The sequence below is a fragment of the Phocoena sinus genome, chromosome 2, assembly GCF_008692025.1.
Source record: "Phocoena sinus isolate mPhoSin1 chromosome 2, mPhoSin1.pri, whole genome shotgun sequence".
NCBI classification, from domain to species: domain Eukaryota; kingdom Metazoa; phylum Chordata; class Mammalia; order Artiodactyla; family Phocoenidae; genus Phocoena; species Phocoena sinus.
Genome location: NC_045764.1, coordinates 81,027,639 through 81,051,826, shown reverse-complemented (window position 1 = coordinate 81,051,826; position 24,188 = coordinate 81,027,639). Strand labels below are relative to the sequence as shown.

General features: G+C 36.5%; 1 protein-coding gene across 5 annotated transcripts in view; it reads right to left on the bottom strand.

Annotated features, from left to right (window-relative positions):
• Window positions 1-9,960: 9,960 nt before the first annotated feature.
• The window catches only part of WDR72 (WD repeat domain 72), a 211,370-nt gene continuing 197,142 nt past the window's right edge, over window positions 9,961-24,188 (bottom strand). For 4 of the 5 annotated variants that reach the window (XM_032623443.1, XM_032623444.1, XM_032623445.1 and 1 more), the window contains 2 exons: window positions 17,811-17,915; window positions 9,961-12,300 (listed from right to left, as the gene is read on the bottom strand). In XM_032623443.1, the coding sequence (XP_032479334.1) occupies window positions 12,245-12,300; window positions 17,811-17,915 (161 nt within the window). In that variant the 3' untranslated portion in view covers window positions 9,961-12,244. Of the gene's footprint in view, window positions 12,301-17,810; window positions 17,916-24,188 lie in introns of those variants that run through there. The other variant, XR_004348550.1, reaches the window with a different exon arrangement.

The window sequence follows — 24,188 nt, the reverse complement described above, 5'->3', positions numbered from 1 at the left end:
TTTCATTCTTTTTCATGTGGCTAACCAGTTTTCCCAGCACCACTTTTTGAAGTGGTTGTCTTTTCTCCATTGTATATTCTTGCCTCCTTTATCAAAGATAAGGTGACCATATGTATGTGGGTTTATCTCTGGGCTTTCTATCCTGTTCCATTGATCTATGATCCTCTTTTTGTGCCAGTACCATACTGTCTTGATTACTTTAGTGTAGTAGTATAGTCTGAAGTCAGGGAGTGTCATTCCTCCACCTCCGTTTTTCTTTCTCAAGATTGCTTTAGCTATTCGGGGTCTTTTGTGTTTCCATACAAATTGTGAAATTTTTTGTTCTAGTTCTGAGAAAAATGCCATTGGTAGTTTGGTAGGGATTGCATTGAATTTGTAGATTGCTTTGGGTAGTATAGTCATTTTCACAATGTTGATTCTTCCAATCCTAGAACATGGTATATCTCTCCATCTATTTGTGTCATCTTTAATTTCTTTCATCAGTGTCTTATAGTTTTCTGCATACAGGTCTTTTGTCTCCTTAGGAAGGTTTAGTCCTAGGTATTTTATTCTTTTTGTTGCAATGGTAAATCAGAGTGTTTCCTTAATTTCTCTTTCAGATTTTTCGTTGTTAGTGTATAAGAATGCAACTGTCTTCTGTGCATTAATTTTGTATCCTGCTACTTTACCAAATTCATAATTAACTCTAGTAGTTTTCTGGTAGCATCTTTAGGAATCTCTTGTATAGTATCATGTCATCTGCAAAGAGTGACAGTTTTAATTCTTTTCCTGTTTGGATTCCTTTTATTTCCTTTTTACTCTGACTGCTGTAGCTAAAACTTCCAAAACCATGATGAATAATAGTGGAGAGAGTGGGCAACCTTGTCTTGTTCCTGATCTTAGTGGAAATGGTTTCAGTTTTTCACCACTGAGAACGATGCTGGCTGTAGATTTGTCATATTTGGCCTTTATTATGTTGAGGTAGGTTCCTTCTATGCCTAATTTCTGGAGGGTTTTTATCAAAAATGAGTGTTGAATTTTGTCAAAACCTTTTTCTGCATCTATTTAAATGATCATATGTTTTTTCTCCTTCAATTTGTTAATATGGTGAATCACATTTATTGATTTGCATATATTTAAGAATCCTTGCCTTCCTGAGATAAACTCCACTTGATCATGCGGTATCATCCACTTAATGTGCTGCTGGATTCCGTTTGCCAGTATTTTGTTGAGGATTTTTGCATCTATGTTCATCAGTGATAGTGGCCTCTAGTTTTCTTTTTTTGTGACATCTTTGTCTGGTTTTGGTACCGGGGGTGATGGTGGCCTCGTAGAATGATTTTGGGTGTGTTCCTCCCTCTGTTATATTTTGGAAGAGTTTGCAAAGGATAGGTGTTAGCTCTTCTCTAAATGTTTGATAGAATTTGCCTGTCAAGCCATCTGGTCCTGGGCTTTTGTTTATTGGAAGATTTTAATCACAGTCTCAATTTCAGTGCTTGTGATTGGTCTGTTTATATCTTCTATTTCTATTGTAGTAATCTCTCATGATCCTTTGTATTTCTGCGGTGTCTTTTGTAACTTCTCCTTTTTCATTTCTAATTTTATTGATTTGAGTCCTCTCCATCTTTTTCTTGATGAGTCTGGCTAAAGGTTTGTCAATTTTCTTTATCTTCTCAAAGAACCAGCTTTTAGTTCTCTTGATCTTTTGTATTGTTTCCTTTATTTCTTTTTCATTTATTTGTGATCTGCTCTTTATGATTTATTTCCTTCTGCTAACTTTGGTGGTTTTTTTATGTTCTTTCTCTAATTGCTTTAGTTGTGAGGTTAGGTTGTTTATTTGATATGTTTCTCGTTTCTTGAGGTAGGATTGTATTGCTATAAACTTCCCTCTTAGAACTGCTTTTGCTGCACCCCATAGGTTTTGGGTCATCGTGTTTTCATTATCATTTGTTTCTAGGTATCTTTTGATTTCCTCTTTGATTTCTTCAGTTATCTCTTGGTTATTTAGTAGCATATTTTTTAGCCTCTATGTGTTTGTATTTTTTTACAGTTTTTTCCCTGTAATTTATATCTAGTCTCATAGCATTGTGATCAGAAAAGATCACTGATACGATTTCAGTTTTCTTAAATTTACCAAGGCTTGATTTGTGACCCAAGATATGATCTATCCAGGAGAATATTCCATGAGCACTTGAGAAGAAATTGTATTCTGTTGTTTTTTGATGGAATGTCCTATAAATATCAGTTAAGTCCATCTCATTTAATGTGTCATTTAAAGCTTGTGTTTCCTTATTTAATTTCATTTTGGATGATCTGTCCATTGGTGAAAGTGGGGTGTTAAAGACCCCTATTATGATTGTGTTACTGTCAGTTTCCCCTTTTATGGCTGTTAGCATTTGCCTTATGTATTGAGGTGCTCCTATGTTGGGTGCATATATATTTACAATTGTTATATCTTCTTCTTGGATTGATCCCTTGATTATTATGTAGTGTCCTTCTTTTTCTCTTGTAATAGACTTTATTTTAAAGTATATTTTGTCTGATATGAGAATTGCTACTCCAGCTTTCTTTCGATTTCCATTTGCATGGAATATCTTTTTCCATCCCCTCACTTTCAGTCTGTATGTGTCCCTAGGTCTGAATGGGTCTCTTGTAGACAGCATATATATGTGTCTTACGTTTGTATCCATTGAGCCAGTCTGTGTCTTTTGGTTGGAGCATTTAATCCATTTACATTTAAGGTAGTTATCAGTATGTATGTTTCTATTACCATTTTCTTAATTGTTTTGGGTTTGTTATTGTAGATCTTTACCTTCTCTTGTGTTTCCTGCCTAGAGAAATTCCTTTAGCATTTGTTGTAAAGCTGGTTTGGTGGTGCTGAATTCTCTTAGCTTTTGCTTGTCTGTAAAGTTTTTAATTTCTCCGTCGAATCTGAATGAGATCCTTGCTGGGTAGACTTATCTTGTAGGCTTTCTCCTTTCATCACGTAAATACGTCCTGCCGCTCCCTAGTTCTAGCTTGCAGAGCTTCTTCTGAAAGATCAGCTGTTTACCTTATGGGGTTTCCCTTGTATGTTATTTGTTGCTTTTTCCTTGCTGCTTTTAATATATTTTTTTTTGTATTTAATATGTGATAGTTTGATTAATATGTCTTGGCATGTTTCTCCTTGGATTTATCCTGTATAGGAATCTCTGCACTTCCTGGACTTGACTATTTCCTTTCAACTATAACTTCTTCACATATTTTCTCAGTCCCATTTTTTTCCTCTTCGTCTTCTGGGATCCCTATAATTCGAATGTTAGTGTGTTTAATGTTGTCCCAGAAGTCTCTGAGACTGTCCTCAATTCTTTTCGTTTTTTTTTTTTTTTTATTCTGCTCTGCGGTAGTTATTTCCACTATTTTATCTTCCAGGCCACTTATCCATTCTTCTGCCTTAGGTATTCTGCTGTTGATTCCTTCTAGAGAATTTTTAATTTCATTTATTGTGTTGTTCATCATTGTTTGTTTGCTCATTAATTCTTCTAGGTCCTTGTTAAACGTTTCTTGTATTTTCTCCATTCTGTTTCCGAGATTTTGGATCATCTTTACTATCATTACTCTGAATTCTTTTTCAGGTAGACTGCCTATTTCCTGTTCATTTGTTTGGTCTGGTGGGTTTTTACCTTACTCCTTCATCTGCTGTGTATTTCTCTGTCTTCTCATTTTGCTTAACTTACGGTGTTTGGGGTCTCCTTTTTTGCTCGCTGCAGATTCGTAGTTACCATTGTTTTTGGTGTTGCCTCCGGTGGGTGACGTTTGTTCAGTGGGTTGTGTAGGCTTCCTGGTGGAGGGGACTGCTGCTTGTGTTTAGTGGATGAGGCTGGATCTTGTCTTTCTTGTGGGCAGGACCACGTCCGGTAGTGTGTTTTGGGGTATCTGTGAACTTATTATGATTTTAGGCTGCCTCTGTGCTAATGGGTGGAGTTGTGTTCCTGTCTTGCTAGTTGTTTTGCATAGGGTGTCCAGCACTATAGCTTGCTGGTCGTTGAGTGGAGCTGTGTCTTAGCATTGAGATGTAGATCTCTGGGAGAGCTTTTGCTGTTTGATATTACATGTGGCCGGGAGGTCTCTGGTGGACCAATGTCCTGAACTCAGCTCTCCCACCTCAGAGGCTCAGGCTTGACACCTGGTCAGTGCATAAAGACCCTGTCAGCCACACGGCTCAGAAGTAAAGGGAGAAAGAAAGAAAGAGGGAGAGAGAGGAGAGAGGCGGGGGGAGGGAGGGAGGAAGGAAGGAAAAAAAGTAAAATAAAATGAAATAAAGTTATTAAATTAAAAAACTATTCAAAATAAAAATATTAAAATAATTTAAAAAAAGAAAGAAAGAAAGAGAGCAACCAAACCAAAAAATTAATCCATCAATGATACCAAGCACTAAAAACTATACTAAAAAAAAGAACAAAAAATAGACAGAACCCTAGGACAAATGGCAAAAACAAAGCTATACAGAGAAAAATCACACAAAGAAACATACACATACACACGCACTCACAAAAAGGGAAAAAGGAAAAAAATAGAAACATATAAAAACACGGAAGAAAGCAACCAAATCAATAAAGAAATCTACCAATGATAATAAGCTCGAAATACCAAACTGAGATAAACATAAAACCAGAAACAAATTAGATGCAGAAAGTAAACCCCAAGTCTACAGTTGCTCCCAAAGTCCACTGCCTCAATTTTGGGATGATTCGTTGTCTATTCGGCTATTCCACAGATGCAGGGTACATCAAGTTGATTGTGGAGATTTAATCTGCTGCTCCTGAGGCTGCACGGAGAAATTTCCCTTTCTTTTCTTTGTTCACACAGCTCCCGGGGTTCAGCTTTGGATTTGACCCTGCCTCTGCGTGTAGGTCACCTGAGGGCATCTGTTCCCCGCCTAGACAGGATGGGGTTAAAGTAGCAGCTGATTAGGGGGCTCTGGCTCACTCAGGCCGAGGGGAGGGAGGGGTATGGAATGTGGGGCAAGCGTGTGGTGGTAGAGGCCAGTGTGCTGTTGCAACAGCCTGAGGCGTGCCGTGTGTTCTCCTGGGGAAGTTGTCCCCGGATCACGGGACCCTGGCAGTGGCAGGCTGCACAGGTTCTTAGGAGGGGAGGTATGGATAGTGATCCGTGCTTGCACACAGGCTTCTTGGTGTCTGCAGAAGCAGCCTTAGCGTTTCATGCCCGTCTCTGCTGTCCGCACTGATAGCCGCAGCTCACGCCTGTCTCTGGAGCTTGTTTAGGTGGGGCTCTGAATCCTCTCTTCTCGTGCACCCTGAAAACAATGGTCTCTTGCCTCTTAGGCAGGTCCAGACATTTTCCCCGACTCCCTCGCGGCTAGCTGTGGCACACTAACCCCCTTCAGGCTGTGTTCACACCGCCAACCCCAGTCCTCTCCCTGGGATCTGACCTCCGAATCCTGAGCCTCAGCTTCCAGCCCCCGCCCGCCCCGGCAGGGGAGCAAAGAAGCCTCTTAGGCTGGTGAGTGCTGGTCGACACCAATCCTCTATGCAGGAGTCTCTCAGCTTTGCCCTCTGCACCCCTGTTTCTGTGCTCTCCTCCATGACTCTGAAGCTTCCCCCCACCACCCTGTCTCCGCCACTGAAGGGGCTTCCTAGTGTGTGGAAACTTTTCCTCCTTCACAGCTCCCTCCCAGAGGTGCAGGTCCTGTCCCTATTCTTTTGTCACTGTTTTTCCTTTTTTCTTTTGCCCTACCCCGGTACACAGGAAGTTTCTTGCCTTTTGGGAAGTCTGAGGTCCTCTGCCAGCGTTCAGTAGGTGTTCTGTAGGAGTTGTTCCACATGTACATGTAGTTTTGATGTATTTGTGGAGAGGAAAGTGATCTCCGTGTCTTACTCCTCCGCCATCTTGAAGTTGCCTCCAGCTTTGACCTTAAAATAAACTGTTGAAAACTTCTAAACTAGTTCTTGATCCTGGGAGTGCTAAGTTAACATGAAACATTTTAAAAGAAAAGGCTTTTATTAAAACAGACTTTTTAGAATGTTTATGCCAAAGTGCTGTCCCTAATCTGAGTTAAAGCACTTATTCAAGCACTGGAGTGCCATGATAGTTAGCTATAATTAAGATTCTAAAACCAGGCATTTTTGGTATGTGTAGTAATTTCAGTGATTTGTACTATTGTATCAGTAATACTGTACATGCATATGGTAATTGAGAGATTGGAATTGTTAGTCCCAATGTATAGATGAGAAAATTGAGGTTCCGGGTAGTATATGAAACTACTTTTGTAATGTCGAACAGCTAGTAAGAAAGTGAAGGTGTGACATGCAATGATAGTACTGAAGACTCCATGTGCAATGCCTGCTGCAATGCAAAATACCTGCATTAAACTACATAGGTATTTGGAGAAAGTGATCAAGGATGTAAAGAACAAAAGAAGTGAGGAACAGTGAAAACCAGATTAAAAGGTATTAGATATAGAACCCTCTCCTCACCTTTTGCTTCACCTGTGCCTGGAATGGTATATATTTGCTTGCTATTTTGGACACGTTGACCAGCCCTGTATAAAAAGAACACCGAAGATTCCTTCACAAAAGCTACCTATGCTTGCTATCACATATCCTAGTTCTAGCAGAATGCCAGGAATTAAAGAAAATCTCACTGCTCATTAGTTTCCAATACTAAGGAAGGGCACACTTATTTACATAAAGGTAGGCATCCTGGTTTCACTTCACCAGCTTTCTCAAGGCAGTGACCCCCATCAATGCAATGGCTCAACACCTTCTATTTGTTTTCTGGCCTCACTTTCAGGTGCCCTCTCAGCTCAGACAGAGCCTTCATTTGATTTGCACACAGAACTAACTTGAATGCAGTCACCTCCAGTTAGGACAATAAGAGAAAATGGCTTTATTTGGATGACTAAAGTAAAATCTCTCCACATTTACTATATACCCTGGCTTCTCAGATGCTTACAAAGAATAAAGGGACATACTTTCACCATTTCCCAGGAAAGCTTAGGTGGTAGTGAAATAAAGCAGAGTTTTCTTCCTTTTTCTTCAGAGAGTCTTTAGCCTGAGAGAAGGTAAAGAAGTAAGATCCTAGTAAATAAACAGGAACCTAATACTGCAAACATGTATGAGGGTAGAATATGACTTCTGTATTAAGAAAAATGATGAATGTTTTCACATTATGGGAACAGCTTTAGCACACCCTTAAAATAGCACATTAGCGATATGTGAAGACACAGAGATATTTGTCTCTATACTTAAACCTTTTCTCTTCCACAAGGATTTTTAGTAAGTATATGCTATGGACTACAGCTCAGAGACTGTGGAAGAAAATTTCTAGCCTTGAGTGTTGCTGCCACCTACATGACGGGAAGACTACAAACAAAACCCAACCCCTATCCAGACAAGCATCAGCTGCAGTATACTTTCTATGAAAACATACTTTAGAAATCTCCATATTTGTTCCTTTAATTGACTATCCCAATCACAACTGAAGTGATAGTGTTCACTATTTTCACCTCACTTCTTGTCTCAAATTCTTGTAGAAACTGGAGCAGTTTTGTGTAGATTGGTGGGAATACACTGACTGTATGAAATAGGGGCTGATCCAAGGAAATCTTCCTTACCATCAAAACAGTCCTAAGTGCAACTTGATCCCTGTGACAATGACTGTCTCAGGGAGAGGATGAAGGCTCTCAATCTTACTGTCCTATAGTTTCCCCCCACCCCCCCCCAAGCCTGCAGGCTTTAAAATATAAGAGGAAGAAATAAATAAAATGTTTCCTCAGTTGATTATAACTATAAGTTGATGCAAATGGTGATAACATGAATGTAAGAATTCTTTTGATATAGATAAGAATGGTTATTTCTGATAGGAAATGCAGTTACCACTTCAGAACTAACAGGAAATCTCTTTAAAAGTCTAAAGGAAACTTGTGATATGTCAAGAACATGTCATAGATCTTCCTTTTATCTTGGATGGCATCATCTGAGGGCCATGATGCTCAGTGACTGAGGCTGTGTGAAACACATTCTCCCTAGAAGATACACATGCAAGATCGAAAAGCCGATTGATGACTTTACAGATAATTGCAATTAAAATAATTGCTAAGTGAATAAATGATAGGTTTTGTAAGCAAGTACCAAGCAGTTACCGCTATTGCATCATGTTATGAATATTGGCATTTTGCTGGCGTTTGGCACTTTCCAGATTTAGGCACAGTGTTGTACTAAACATGTACTAGTCATCTTTGATGTTAAAAACCTTGTATCCTTGAATTAAAAAAATCACTGCTACCTTTCCAATTAGTAACAAGTTGAAGACAGAAGGATCCCTAAAAACAACGATGGGAAAACCTTGTCTGTGCAATGAAAAAAGGGCATTTGGAAAAACAATGTCAAAAGGGAGCACTCTATGTGCTCGACATTTCCCCCTGTATACCACTAGAAATAAGCCATTTAAAACATTTTCAATGGTCTATGGCTTCGGTTTTCACGTGGTATTAAAACAACTATTTCTTACCATTTGTATCATTATAATCATGCTCATAATGATGAAGTTGTCACAGTCTATATACCTGCACTATGCTTTCTGGGATAAAAGTGAATTTATCCCAGACTTAATGAATAGAGCCTAAGGCTAGACGGTGGCAAAAAATTCAGTAATCAAGATAAATATATTTTAACACAATATTTATAAAAATCAAATTAATGCAAAAAATCCATGACATTGAAATCTTAAATGAAGATAGAATCTGATAAGGTCTGATGAGGGTGAGAGTGAGTGAGTGAGTGGTACTAGGACAACCTCACCCCAGTCCCTGCCCTGCCAATGACATGAAGTGACGCATGCTGTCTTCAGAGGTCACAGTTGGGTGAGAGTTTCCAGTGGCATGCTCTTACTGGAAGATCTGTTAATTTTTAGTTTACGTTTTTCTCATACATGCTATCTGTAGGGTCCTTGTTGATGAAATCACAGTGCAAAGTCGTCTGGGGACCATTGTACAGGAAGCCATGTAGCTTCATCAGAAAGATATCCACTCAAGAAAGTTTTAACTTTGCAACTTTTTTGGTCACAGTTCATTTTGAAAGTATTTTACATTGCTAACTAGGTACATGTTTACAAAGTAATGACTTCCATATGAGATTAGACACAACTTTGAGCACTTTACACGTAAAATAACATTTTGTGGAGAACCAAAGAATATATAGCACTACTTTTAAATAACTGTGTAATCAAAATGTATGCAATAGAAATTTTAAAATTACATGAAAGAGCCCATTCTGTAAAAATGACTTTAAAGTCAATTGGAATTAATAAATTCTGAGCCTTCTTTTTAAACATCTGGCATAAAACTTAAATTTTAAAACTTCAGTTATTATAATGTGCCCTCTAAAGACTGAAGAGAAAATTTCTAAAATTTTCATATTAATAATTATAAAAGGCTTTTAAATACAGAACATTGGAGGGAAATGTACAAGGAAGGAAACAAAAAATACCCCAATACTACCATCTTGAGATAGAATGTTAATACTTAGTAAAATATTTCTTATCGTTTTTCTAATAGTGACATGTTTAAAGTAGCCTTAACTTAGTTTCTAAAATAGCAACAGAATATTTCAGGCCTGAGGCCACCGTTCCGTGTTTATAATGCTATAAATTTTACCTTATATTTGAAGTGTTTTACAGTGTTCAGATTGCTTTCCATAAACCATCTCGTACAGGGCCTCTGGACGAGGCCTTTGAGGGAGCTCTCTACATGGATGGGGAAGCGAGGCTCTGAGATGCACAGCAAGGACATGCTGCCTAGACACATGGCAGTGAAGTTCTGGCTCTTAAACCTAGATTCTTCCCTTATGCAATATTGCCAGTGTGTAACTCCACAATGAATGACAGAACCCAGGCTTGCAAATTTGAAAATATGATATTCCTTGGAGGAAAATATGTAATCATAAACATCACCAAGATGATTACCAAGAAAGAAGCCCAATGTAATTTTTAAATGATTTACTTATTACAATGCCAAGGAAGACTCTGGATACAAACACATTTGTTTGCTAATACAATTACTCCACTCTTACCTAAGACTGTACATACAAAGGGACAAATACCTAATTAAGAGGCAGTCAGTTTTGAGTTTCTGGGTACGATATGAGTGATCCATTTACTTGTGTGGCAATTTACTATTTCAAATTCTCCTCACAACAGAAATTCCTGAAACATGTTGAAAGTAAGTCAATATCATTATTTTTAAACAGACTAGTGGATCTGTGTCATAAATACACTTGCACATGTATATCAGGGAACATTATTTATATGTCTATCTCTAAAACTCTCATTTTTAGGAATTAAAAGTTTTGATAATTAATGGTGTTGGTCTCCAAAATTCATATTGATAAAAGATTTTAATTAGTCATTCGATAGGAATTTTTAAATTTTAGCAACTATAAACTGTGTTACCAAAAAAATCTTAAAATTTTCATTTAGTAATGTCAGGGTTATGCTACTTCTAATTTCCTATAGCTAGTGACATAATAAAACATTTATCAAGAATTCAATACTGGTTTCCTTGGACTTGAAAAAATGCTAAATATGGCAACTATTTAAACTTATTTTTATTCTTCTTTGAAAAAAGAATAATAGGACATAGCTATAAAAACAAAGAAGTTTATTTTTAATAAGCATAACAGAACTTGAGCATCTGAATTAGTTTCAACTATTAAAATTGCCCTTGTGAGAGGATATATCCTTATTTGATATTGCTATCATTAATAATATTTCTGGGAGTCCTCCTTGTAATGGCTTTCAGAGCCAGAACACAGCGTGCAAGAAAATGTGTTCCATTGCCTAGCTTGCTACCTTCCCTTATTTTGAAATTTGTTCCACATGTCTTTTGACAATTTTCAGAGGGGTGAGGGACGCACACACACACATATATGTATATTTTTTCAAAGGATGGTAATTTTCCATCATTATTCATGTTAACAATATGTTATTGTTAGTGACATACAACTCAAAAGTAATTTCAAGTAATATCATCTTTTAGGAAAGAAAAGAACACACATTTTTGTCTATTTTAAAACAGTCACACTCACCTCTCTAGTTCTGGTATATTCATTTACTCCAATCATTAATTATAAGCTCTGTAAGGGTAGAAACCATTCTATTTCAATTTTATAGCTCTATTCTCTAATCTCCCCCTCTCCCTTGCCCACTGCATCCTCCCTTGTACAGAACCTGATGCTGATGCCCCAAAAAATGTTTGTTGAATTGAAGTGACTATAACTTCCCTATTAGATAGATATATAAAGATATATATCATATATTTAACACTTTATTTCCATTTTTCTATGGATCAGTCAATATTTGTATTCATATGCACACTAATAATCTTCTTGATGATTTTCTATAAATTCAGGAATTATACAATATAAATCACAGCAAATAAATCAGATCACTAAAGGCCTTAATATATGAGCACTTTATGTCTGTTCTTATTTATATTGCTTCCCATATTTTAGTTTGAGAATTCCTGCTAGTCAAGCTTCTTTCTGGGAACAGAACTACAAGAGTTTTTACTTATTAAAGATCAGTTGTGATGTGCTATCAGTAGATTCCCCTTCCCTAGTTTACATGTATATGGCCAACAAGATCAACCTTTAGTGAAAGACATTAGCCTCTATGTCATTAGAAGTCTAAATTAACTTGACTGCACAAGATTGGTCCCTGTTATACTGTGTATCACTTATTTGGGCTAATTGATGACTAAATGGAATTGGCTATTTGTTGACATTTCATGTTTAAGGATGAGATTTACCATAGGGTGATTGATCTGAATTAAAGCATCTACTAAGACAAAATATCCTAACCTAACAAATGAAACAAATTCGGTAAAGTTTTAGATCAAATACATTTAAGCAACATTAAATTTAAAAGCATTGTTACATTGTTTAAAAGCAATAGGGTTATGTAATTCAGGAACTGAAAAATGGAAGAAAATGTAAAATGGTATTAAATTTGTGTCTGTGGGCTGGCACTCCTTGTTGGAAATAGTCAAGCAAAAGTAAGAGGCATTGAATGATTTAGACAATGATTTTCTAAAATTAGATGAATTTGAATATTTTCCATCGGTAATGACTCTGGCCAAAGTATCAGCAGATTTACTACAAATTAATAACTAGACTAATAACAACATAGCTTATACACAATGATAAACAACTGGCATGTTTGGGGTTTCTTAATTTGTCCAAATCCAGTTCAACAGATGAGATTCCATTTAGCACAGCTTGCAGGAGCACACCTTTGCTATCCATAAATGATGCCTTCGTTCACCTGGAAAGAAAACAGATTATCTTGGGTTATATGGTAAAATAAAGAAATAAGAGAGAAGAAAGGGCAGGAGGAAGGAAGGGAGAGAGGAAGGGTGGGAGAGAGGGGAGGATGAAAGGAGGGAGGAAATGAGGAAAGAAATAAGTGAAGAAATGGAAGAAGGAAGGAAGAAAGGAATTACCTATAATTTCTACATTTCTTTTTCTATATGAAATAAAATGTTAAGACAATAAAGAAATTCTTATAAACCAGGCCTCAGGTAAATGTATTTTAATTGCACATCTTATTGGTATAGGTCTTTTCTAATCACCGAGAAAGGTAAAAAGTTGTCAACAAGATGAATCAAGTTTGAAATTAGTAAATTTCCATAAATTTCAAGCAGCTGAATTGTTCTTAGAGAAACTCACAACTGCAGTTTTAGGACCAAATGTTATAAATGTCAGTTGAAATATGGTTTGAGCTATGGAATAAAAAAAATCACACATACTTCTCAGACTACTTGGATGATTATTGCAGGCTAAAAGATCACTTGATTAAATTAATTTGAATAATTGGAGCACTGTGCCTCAGTAAACTACTTCTAAACACATTTATATTAATGTTGTGACTAATCATAGTAACTCCCACTCCTACTGGCAAAAACTCAAAAAGCTGATTATTTACTTTAGCTAAACCAATATTCAGAATTGTATTATATATGTATTACATATATATGCCTAGAATTTTATGTCCTTTAAAGGTTATTAGATTAATGCTTAAAATTTTCCCTTTGGGTAAATTATTTACAATATTGATATTGTTAAACGCAACTGGAAGACAGAGCGTACATGTTTTTACTACTGAAATTGTTCTTACTTCTTCTGGAACGTTTTTTTTACCACTAAACATAAGAAGTGTGTTCTTCATGGCTATGATTGATGGGCTGCTCGCACATTCTACATTTTTTCTGCTTCGCACATCATCATCAGCCATCTCCAACACTCCACTCCTGAGTCTGTCCTACTTTCTGTTACCTGATTTTTGCTGGTGATTCATGAGCAAGAATAGTATTAAAAAAAAAAAAAAAAAAAAAAAAAACCTTGGCTTTTCACAACGTAGTATCCCCTAGGAAACTGTAAGAAATCTAGTTTTGTTCATCAGATTCATGCAAATGCAATATTGATTAACAATGATGTATGTAGATCTACATAACGTGCTATATAAAAACCACTAAAGTGTTCTGTTAATGGCAGATGCATACCGATTATAAACTACTTCAGAATGACATAAAAATGCTTATCTGAATCCTTTTTTTTTGTACTTCCAAGTTCTCTCTCGTCACTACTATTTTCAGCTGAAGCTATATTTAAGTGCACTATCCCTGGTGCACTAGGAAGTGAAATTCTTAATTTTCCAAGCCAATAAGGTGACAAAAGCTCAAGGTTTCTCATTAACACTTGGATAAAATTTGTGAATGTCACACTAAATTTTTTATCATCATGAGTACAAAGATGAGGGGCAAGGAACACTTTTTTAATATTCTGGAGATTGGGGATTGAGCTATAATCACTGTGCATGAAACAGTTAATAAGAAGTTAACCATCAAAAGACTAAACTGAACTATTTTTGTGATAACATCTTTCAGTTTCAAAAGCAACCAGGCCTTAAAGAGCCAAAGAAAGAAAGCCTAATGGCCCTAAAAACTCAAAAAAGGGAGCTGCAAGTTCACAGGTTGTCTCAGTGCTTCTATTACTAGACATTGAAGTTATTCCCACAGGTTCCAGGAATGTATAAATGCTGGTGAAGAAGCCAGTAGACTTCACAGAGTCTAAGCCAGAAACTTCAATCTGGGATTCACCTGTGAGTCAAAACTCGTTGCTAATGAATTATTCCAAAGAAAAGACACTGCTGAGGGAGGCCTTAACCGATCAGACAAGACCTCCAGGTTCACTAGCTGGCTCAGAGTAACAAGAATGCTCTGGTCTAAAGGTGCTTTGCCAACCTTAATGGACTGCAGGCACCCACCTGGGTATACAGCTTGAACCAATAAAGAGATCACAATGGCGTGATGAATAAGGTAGAGCGCTTTAGAGACTGGATGAATGACCACTCCACCAGGTATCTAAATTGTGACCTATATGCACACTCCAGGCCATTTACTAATGGGTCATCCTAGTCAATTCAGTGCTGGAGAAGCAGTGATGTCAATGAAAAAATAAACAATCTACATACTGAGTTCAAAACCCATTTTATTCAAAGACAGTCAGTTTGCAAAGTCAACCTTACTGTTTCATAAAAATTCTAAAAGTTTGATTTTATTACTGATATTTTTAAATGCTCTGTCAACATTTAAAACATTTCAACTTCATCTTTTAAAAAATTGTTTTAGTTTTTCTGTACTTCAAGTTTTCTTACTCTCTGCAAATGCAAACTAGTTGATATGAGCAATATAAAGCTATATGAGCTAAAGTAATATGATGTGTAGAGAATCTGCCAAGAAATCTTTCTTTAGAGAGAAGAATATATGAGGCAATATTCTTGAACTGTGCTTGAATAGGAAAATGATTTTTTTGTTTTCATTTTCCAGATGCTGTTTGAACAACTGGGCTATTAACTAAAAATGATGTAATAAATATATTAGTCATTTAGAATTACATAGATAAAAACCATGTAAGGTCAATATCCATTAAAGCCAAAAGACTGACCACATTCAACTTTGTAACTAGGGGATTTTGCATGTACATGAAAATGTTAAAAAGAATTTTAAATAAGTGATAATATTCCAGGTGAAAATGGGAAGAATAATTCATTCATATTTAAATACACTCCTTTCCATACAAGAAATAATGACTATACTAATGAAATTATAAGCTTAGCTACTGAAGCAGTTCTCTTGGTTTGAGAACATCTTCTCAAAGCTTACCATTTAAAAATCCCAAATTTTGTTTTTTCTTCTAACAAAGGCGGTTAAACATGCTTTCCAGAGAAACACCACCTGTACATGGTAAGTAGAGTTAACTAAACAACCAAAGTAATGTTTATAGTTTTGGAGGCCCTACATTTGAATGACTTGATATTTTGAAGTTAATTTTTGGACGCTGAGAAGTGGACAGTCATATTTTCACAGTACAAGGAAGTCCTACCATGCCACCAATTTCACAAATCTTCCTTCATGCTCAGTTTTAAGAATTTTGCCTCTCAAATGCTCAGACTTCAAGGAACTGCACTCTCTCATCAAAATCTTTCTTACTAAACAAGCACCCCTGTCAGAAGTGTCTTAATTTCTTATCACAGAATTTTATCCACACAAGGAGCAATAAATAATTCATGTCACTGCCTCTTTGTTGTGTGTCCCTGAACTGCACAGAGCTGGAAGGCTGACAGCTGTGTCAGGACAAGCACCAAAGATCTGACATGACAAGTGACTAACAAGTTTCTTTCAGTTCATAGAGAAGGAAGACAATGGCCCAAAGTGCAGAAAGAAATCTTGAAACAAAATAAAACTGCTTCTTTCTTTTTACCTAAGTGTTTGCTATGAGCTTATTTCCAACCCACAAGCCCTGGTCATTTTATAGGACTGCCCAGCCCCCTTTATTCCTCACACTCGCTTGGCCATTTACGCCTGGCCACGGATCAATATGAGCAATTCTTGGAGAAATACGATGTCTCCATGACAACCAAGCCACAAATTCTCAGTGGAAGGCAGTGAGACCAGTAGTGAACTCTCCAGAGGTTTCTAGGCCTATAAGGCAAGATGTCTTAAAATGCAGGAATGGACAGAGGAAAAAGCCAGAGTAATTCATTCTTTATTACCAGTTTAATGATGTCCAATGTATAGAATGGTACTCACTTTTTAAGTTAAGATTCTTTATCAGCACCTATATTTTCTAATTGATCTTTCTTTTTGATATATCCTTTTGTTTATATCAATCAGATAGACTATGCTATATTTGAATCTCACTACAATTCCACTCATATTGAGGGATGACTGAAATTTATTCTACTTTTGGAACAGTATAAAGCTGATCTATTTATTCTTGCCCAAAGCAATGAACCCTTCGGTTAAAAACTTGCCTCGTGGATTTAACTGCCTGTTAAATGATTGATAGAAACCTAGTTTAAAAACTAGGTTTTTAAACTGTTTTTAAAACAGTTTAAAAACCTAGTGAAAATTAGACAAAATTTTAGTCAGAACTAAAAGTAATTTAAAAATAATTTTAATAGAAATCTGATGCTACCACTACCCGCTCCCTTTTCACGTGGGACACATCTACATTTGTCGTTTGGATATTATGGCAGGGGTTGGGGCTAATGTGCTAATGAAAAATTTCTCTCATTGCTAAAGATGCCATTTCTCAGTTCCATGGATTCTGAAGCAGAAGTGTGGCTGAGAACAGACACCCAGCAGCAGTTCATCTTTTGAGGAATCTTGGTGTAGTGGAGGGGACTGAAATACAAGCCATTGCGACTGGGCCTATCGGGGTTCCGAGATGACTTAGGGGACCTGACATAGATTGCAGGCTGCACCTTTCACTGAAAATTAAATCTCAGTAGCTCTCCTCGGGGAAGGATCAGGGGACTGTTTGCAGCTGCCCCCTGTCAGCGAAGGCTACAAGATTTGGAAATCTCTTAACTAAGCTGACAGGCCACAGAGAGGATGAATCAAAAATCTGATACATGGATCAGCACACAAAGATGTGAGGGGTTAGAGAGTACACAGCGGCCAGAGAAAACAGGAAAGAAAAACGTTCAGTGGGGGAAGATAGTTAACTCTTTCGCTCGTGGTAATAAGGCATCTTCTAGCACCTTATGGCTTTGTAGTGAACCAGGAATTGTCGTTCAACTCTCACAAGATTTTTTTTCTCTTAATTAATTAGTTGTTAAAGACAAGGCATGCTTCAAAACAAAAATTCATGCTTAAGCATTCCTGGACATATCCTTCCAGCACATTTCTGTCTGTTCTTCCCACAAAGAGAATACAAACATTAGTAACTTGGACATAGGGTAAATCTTATTGAGTGAGGAAGGGTTACTATTTTGTTTTGTTCTAAACAGTTGACACTGTCCATTTGTTCATTACTGTTATGCTAAAATCCTCTCATCCCTTTTAGAGTTCAGTTTGTATTTAGAGAGGTAAAACAGATAGTAATGATGACGATTTGTTTCTCTTTTCCCCCTAGTTCTCCATTTCCACTTGATCCCATTATTTGAAATATTTAAAATGTTGCCATTTTTCCAGTTTCCAATCTCTGCTCCTATTAACCACTTTAGCCTAAAATTGATGATAATGAACTAATAGTGTCAGCTTCCCTTCTCAGTCATAAAGCCTTTGTACTTCCTCCAGCTGAATTCTTGATGAAAGAGGAAAAGATAACAGCTCCACACTGTGACCCCTGGAGGTGACCATTAATTTGACAGTGCAGCTGCTAAGAGAAAACAGCATTACAATGTCCTCTCCCCCCACTCTCTTCCAAGGACCCCAAAGCTGTGTCAAATTTATCATTTATACTTGACTATTTTTAAATGGCTTTCACCTGAATTCTCAGACTCTTCCAGGACACATCTGTCAGGCATGTCCTCGGTGTCTTGGAAGTTTGCCGAGTTTGAGTTGCTGTCATGCTTGACCGGACTGACTGGAGCTATTAAAAAAGGAGAGAGCAAAGAAAGAGAAAGAGAGCGATGAAAAAGTAGTAATAAACACCATTAAACATTTCCTTTCATTTCCACAGATATTTCCAGGGACACACTATGTAAACACAAATAATAAATTGAAATAAAATGTATCCTCTAAGTATGTATTGGCAGACATGTAATTAGTTGAAAAATCTATAGATGAGACTTTATCTTAGAAGAAAAATAAGTTCATGGCATCAGCTTAAAAGCTACAAAGTAACAAAGTGATCCCTTCGAAGTAGAAATCGTATTTTTAATGCATAAATCTAAAACAATATAGTCAATTAACAGCAACGGGACACAGAAGGAAGAACATCAGGCTGTTCAATTAGACCAGCTCTATGCTGTTGCAGTGGTTCCTTTTGTCACACAAATCACAGTGGATGAACACTTTTTATGCATTTTGGTTCTCTTTCATCAAATTAAAAACTATTGTTCCAAACACAAAAAGCCCTATAAGAATAACTTTAAAAAGATAGGGTGAATACATTGCAAATGATAATAAGGAGGGCTGGTGTTTTGAATGGTAGGTCTTCAGTCATGATATATTTTCTGAGTAGGAATTATGAACAGAAACAGAAGCCAGCGTAGGAATCTAAAATTTCCTATAAACACATTACAAACTACTAGCTCTGTTAGAGAAACACAGACTTAGGTTTCCACATTTTTCCACGAGTTTTACTACTTTGTCTAAATTCTCTCCACAAGTAACATATTTCCCTGTTATATTTGTTCAAGGAATCATTTGTCAGGAAAAGTAGACATGGTCTTCATGAATACACTCTGAATAACAAAACAAAGCAAGCCTTCAATAATATAAATTATGTCATACTTACTTGTCTGAAGCCAAACAAAATTGAATTTTGTCTATCACGAATTGCTTCGGTGAGAAGTACCACTGTCTTCTCAGGTCTTGATAACACACACAACATATTATTTATAAGCCATAAATGCAATAGAGAAAATATAGGTTTATAAGTCATAATATGTTTATATATATTTAACATAGATATTTATAAGAAATAATGTGTTTGTTGGCCCAGGGGAGTGGGCCTGGCCGCTGTTCGTAAGCCTCCCTTAGGAGATAAGGGAGCAAATGCAGAGGCTAAAGCTTGTGTTGCTTCACACATTCGATAAATGATACAAAGGAGGGCCGCCTGAGGTCCAAAGCAACCTTAGGAGAGCTCACACCTCCCAGACTCCTTGTCTTGTTTTCATGGACTGTGCATAACAGTGGTGACCATAACCTGAGGCCCACATATACAGATTTAAAGGTGACTTGTAACATGATTCTGGTCCAAATATTCTTGCCAGTTTCACCCACCCTCTCAAAACACAGATAGTGCTGCTCTTTTCTGTGGAAGGGCAAGCATAGCATTTGAACTCACTGCTTTTCTAAAACTTTTTGTATGGGAACAAAATATGAGAAAAAATATACAAAATTCTGATTTTGAAAAAACATACCAAATGTTTCCTTTTCTGCATTTGATTTTTCTGAAAAAAAAAACATGGAAGTAGGTACCATGTCTGTTTTATTTACCTCTGTATGCCCTGGGCTATGGAAAGTATTCTTGAAGGATCTGTGCAATGGGTGAATGGATGAACAAATGAATGAAGCAGACGTGCCATGCTGGATGTCCTCCCGAACCAGGAGGATATGTGCTTTGAGTTACTTTCAACCTGATCTGCTCGGTTTCTTGTTAGGCCCACTTGAGATAAAAGATGCATATTTACAAAATAGTAGTGTGGGTTAGTCCATGACTTGGGAGGAGACACCTAAGTAGTATGTATGGGTAGTATGTATGGCCTAAGTAGTTATTTTGGTGTCACTGCCTTTAATTTAGTTTTCCTCAGTTTAGATCATACTTACAGATTATTTTTGAATCCATAGATTTTTGTGAAAGGTTTAAGTGGAATAATTAAATGCATCAAAGTTGCAGAGTACTATTACATTGGTCAGAATATTCTGGCCTACTTTAATGGTTTTTCTTCTCTATATACCTTGTTAATTTTCTGAGATACTTACATTGGTATTTATAATAGGGAATTAACCATACAACTAAATCTATTACTAACAACGAATGAAGTAGCATCTGTGTTTACTTGGGCAACTGCATCACACTTGTGATCCCATACACTATTCTTTCATCTAAAACTTGCATCTATTCATTTATCTATTCATTCCTCCAAAAGACTCTTCTAGACACAGGGTCCTCAAAGAGCTGAAGAGAGCATGGTATTAGAACAATGAAGTCAACGCTTGCAACCATTTTTAGTGGCAATAAAGTGGTCCCAGGATAAACTGACATACCAAATCTTTCAAGAAAAGTGGAAAGTTAGATGTAGCTTTAACTGCATGATCTTTATTAAACTCACAGTATAAGGTACAATGCAGCTATTTTTGTCTCCACCTCTGATTTTGGAGGGTGTGCTTTGTGTGGGGGTAGGAGAGAGAAAGGGTTGTTCTTCAGATATTTTGCTTAATTACACTTTAGCTTCCAAATCTGAGATGGTACAAGATGTGCCATTTTTTTACTGGGTAGTTTATAGAGTATCCAATTAAATCTACTGTGGAAGAAATCCCTACATTCTGTCAATTGGGAACAACAGAAATTGGAGAGGTTAATTACTGCCATTCCACTTTTTTTTTTTTTTTTTTGATAGGCCAATCTTTGCAATTATTCTTTTGGGTGTTTCTTGTGATGTTTCATCAGTAAACTCTGACATGATGTGTGGCCTAGGCTTCTGTAAATGAATCATTTCAAAACTGATGAAATCAACAAATATTGATCTAGTCATTATTATGGGTAGAGCTCTGTGCTAGACCATGTGAGGGACAAAAAACACGAAGCACTTTTAATGTGCCCGCATACAACTTGTGATCTAGTTGAGGTATAATACAAAGTAACTAGTAGGAGCATTAGAGACAATATTCCAAGAGTGACATGGTTTTTAGGAATGCAGAGGTAATTCCCCTGCAATAGGGTTTGTTGGGAAGTGAAATTTAAATTAAATCTTGAGAGGGAAGGTGTGAACCCAGGCCTGGCCAAAGAAATACATTAGCCTGGGGTCACAGATATATTTAACAGACTGTTACTGCCTACTTTTGTATGTATTTTTAATGAATTCTCCTTACATGTCTCTTTGAGCTTTTCTTGAATTGCTGTTGTGGCTAATTCTCCTCACCTGTAGAAGTTAGCTATAGACAGGTTTTTCCTCGCCGTAGATAGTCAATAATTTGATCTTTACTGATGGTGGGCCCATTTATCACAGTAAGCTCTCCTTTCACTATACATATTGACTTTTATTTATCAATACTAAAGTCCATTTGTAGCTCGTCACTAAAGTTCTTGGATATTTTCAGTAGTTTTTGAAGACGCATTTTAGAGCTTGGCAGAGAGGTACTTTTGACATCAATACAGTGCAAATGGTTGCTAGGCTCACCCTTAACTTAAAATCAACTGTTTATTTCCTCTGTAATGCATTCTGAAATAGTCTGCATTTGGGGGGCGAGGGGCAAAAAGACGAACACTTCTTGACAGTTCTACCACTGAAAGATGTAAGGCTGTTCCATTTATTCATCACATACCTCAAAATATTGACAACTAGAAGGCCAGTGTTCTAAATATCTTTGTAATATCTTCGGAAGCTAGATAGAGGGAGAAGTCCACGTACTTTGTAAAGATGCTTTTGACTACGGTGTGCTTAATTAGTGTTAAAGAAATTCCTAAAGAAATAAACGGTTCAACTGTAGACAATACAAAATCAGTTTTTAAATGACACGTAAGAACATATAATGGGGAAGCACAGAAAATTGTATGACAAAGACCCTATAGAAGAATTTACTGGAAAAAAATGTGGTGACAGGGTCAGCAGTGGTTATGCTCCTTTACCTCCCTCTATTCTCTATTTTGTTTTCAGTTAATGTCTAAAAACTCCTTCCTGCCTTTTCTCATCATTTGTGGAAATGCAAATTTTCAGTAAATTTTGAAGGTGGCTAGGCCAAGGCAACAAACAACTTTAAGAAACATCCTCCCCACTCCCAGTGAGAGAGTGACCACTGGGAAAAATCTTCATCCATCTACACAAACGGCAGCTCATTCTACCAACCTAGGCCAGTACTGTAGTATATATAGAGCCCTTGTGTAAAAATTCATATCATTCTCAGTGTGAATAAAATTTGCAGCCCAAACAATGTTTTCAGTATGATGACTAATAAATGATTAAAAAATAGATCCCATCCAGCATGTGTATGGAGTTTTAGGAAGCACTGGAGATATTGATAGGAAAATCATTTATAAAAAGATATAACAGTTTGAAATGCTGGTCAATTGAATAGAATAAACCACTGTATTAGCAGATAAAACTCAGACAAAAATCTTAATTGCATCTTATTCAAAGGCATAAAAATAATGTGCATGTTACAGAGGTCATGAAAGATTAAAAGTCCACTCAGATTTGAGGAATGAGCAGTGGAAAAGAAGTCAAAGACCTGAGTTCAAATCTACTAGCTCAATATGGTGGACAAGAGTTGATCACTTCTTTGGCTGATAATTTAGGTCTCCTCTCAATAAGGCATCACTATGAATCAACTAAAAAAAATCTTTCTACAGGTTTAGAAGGAAGAAAAACTACAGTAGGTTCAAGTACAATAGAATTAAATACTAATGCAATCCTGACAGATCACGAAAAACTGCAGTATGTTTTAAATTAGAAGGAGGCATAATCAGGGAAAAGACTTTAAGTGATAACACTAAGGTTGTAAACAAAGAGGATGTCATTTGAACAGACCGCAAATTCAGTTTACAAAGTGGCTCTCTCTGGACAGATGTCTTATCAGAAAAACATATCCAGCTAAAGAGCTATGTACATATTACCCCTACTTAAAGAGTATCTACTGAGATAATCAAGTGATAGGACATCCTGATTACATTTGAATAGCAATAGCTACATCCTGCATCAGACTTCAGGCTTACTTTGTGTTCAGTGTGGACTGGAAACTGGAAAAAAATACCATATAGGAATGCCTAGAATTAAACAAAATATCTAATGCTGCTTTATAACTAAGAAATAACTGTTTTATGGGCAAGTTCAGCAAGATGAGTTAAGATTAGATTTATGTGTTTTACTATCTTTCTGAAATGTAATCTGACACAGAATATTATTTTCTGGCTGACATTTTCTAGTGTGAATTGCTTTAAACATGAGGTTTTTTCAGTTGGTAAAGAAATAAATTTTCCAAATGCTGGAAATTTGGTATCCTAACTAGATATATAGAATTGGAATTATTATTTTATTTAAATACTTTGTGATATATAATATACATATGCAGAGGATCAAATTCTTTACTATCTAAGGGGAAAAAATTTGTAGCTAACTTCTACAGTGACACAAACAGCTAAATGTCTAATTTGGGGGAAGATAAATGTGAATGAGAAAGAAGTAATAATTGGTTACTGCATCTTTTTAAATAATGTTTTATTCCTCTAAGATATAAAAATATTCCTGTTATCCAGGATGTTTGAACAATTGATAAATGTGAATGAGAAAGAAGTAATAATTGGTTACTGCATCTTTTTAAATAATGTTTTATTCCTCTAAGATATAAAAATATTCCTGTTATCCAGGATGTTTGAACAATGGGTTGCTTTGGTAAGGCTGGTAAATAAGCAAATACATCTCTAGCCTAATGTAAGACATGAGACAGACACTTGGACTATTTATGAAATGACTGAGTAAAGCATCTAACAAGAATTTCTAAGAATTAAAAAACCAATGATTAATTTCACTTGAAGTTTAAGGGAGAAATCTTAAGGTCAGGCATAGGGTTTATAGCTTAAATATACCCAAACACCTCCACAATCTATTACTAATGCCAACAGGCAGACTACATAAAGAAGGCGATCCTACCTGCCTTATTTTGGGGAAGATAAAATTCCTCATTTTTTATTACCCAAATATATGTATTAATTGAAACAAAGGTGAATACCAACAACTTCATTACAGAGATGAACTTCTTAGTTCCCCAGGGGTGGGGGTGGGGGTGGGGGAGGCATGTTGTACTAGAAAGAAGCTCAGTTAATAGAAGATCTGTTTTTAAATTCCACTTCTGTTCCTAATAGTGTGACCTTGAGCATGTCATTTCACTTTCCTGGACTCGGGTGCTTTTATTAATAAAATGAGAGAATTGGACTGGACAGCTTCCTTGACATCTTCCTGCCAGTTAAGAATCCAAGACC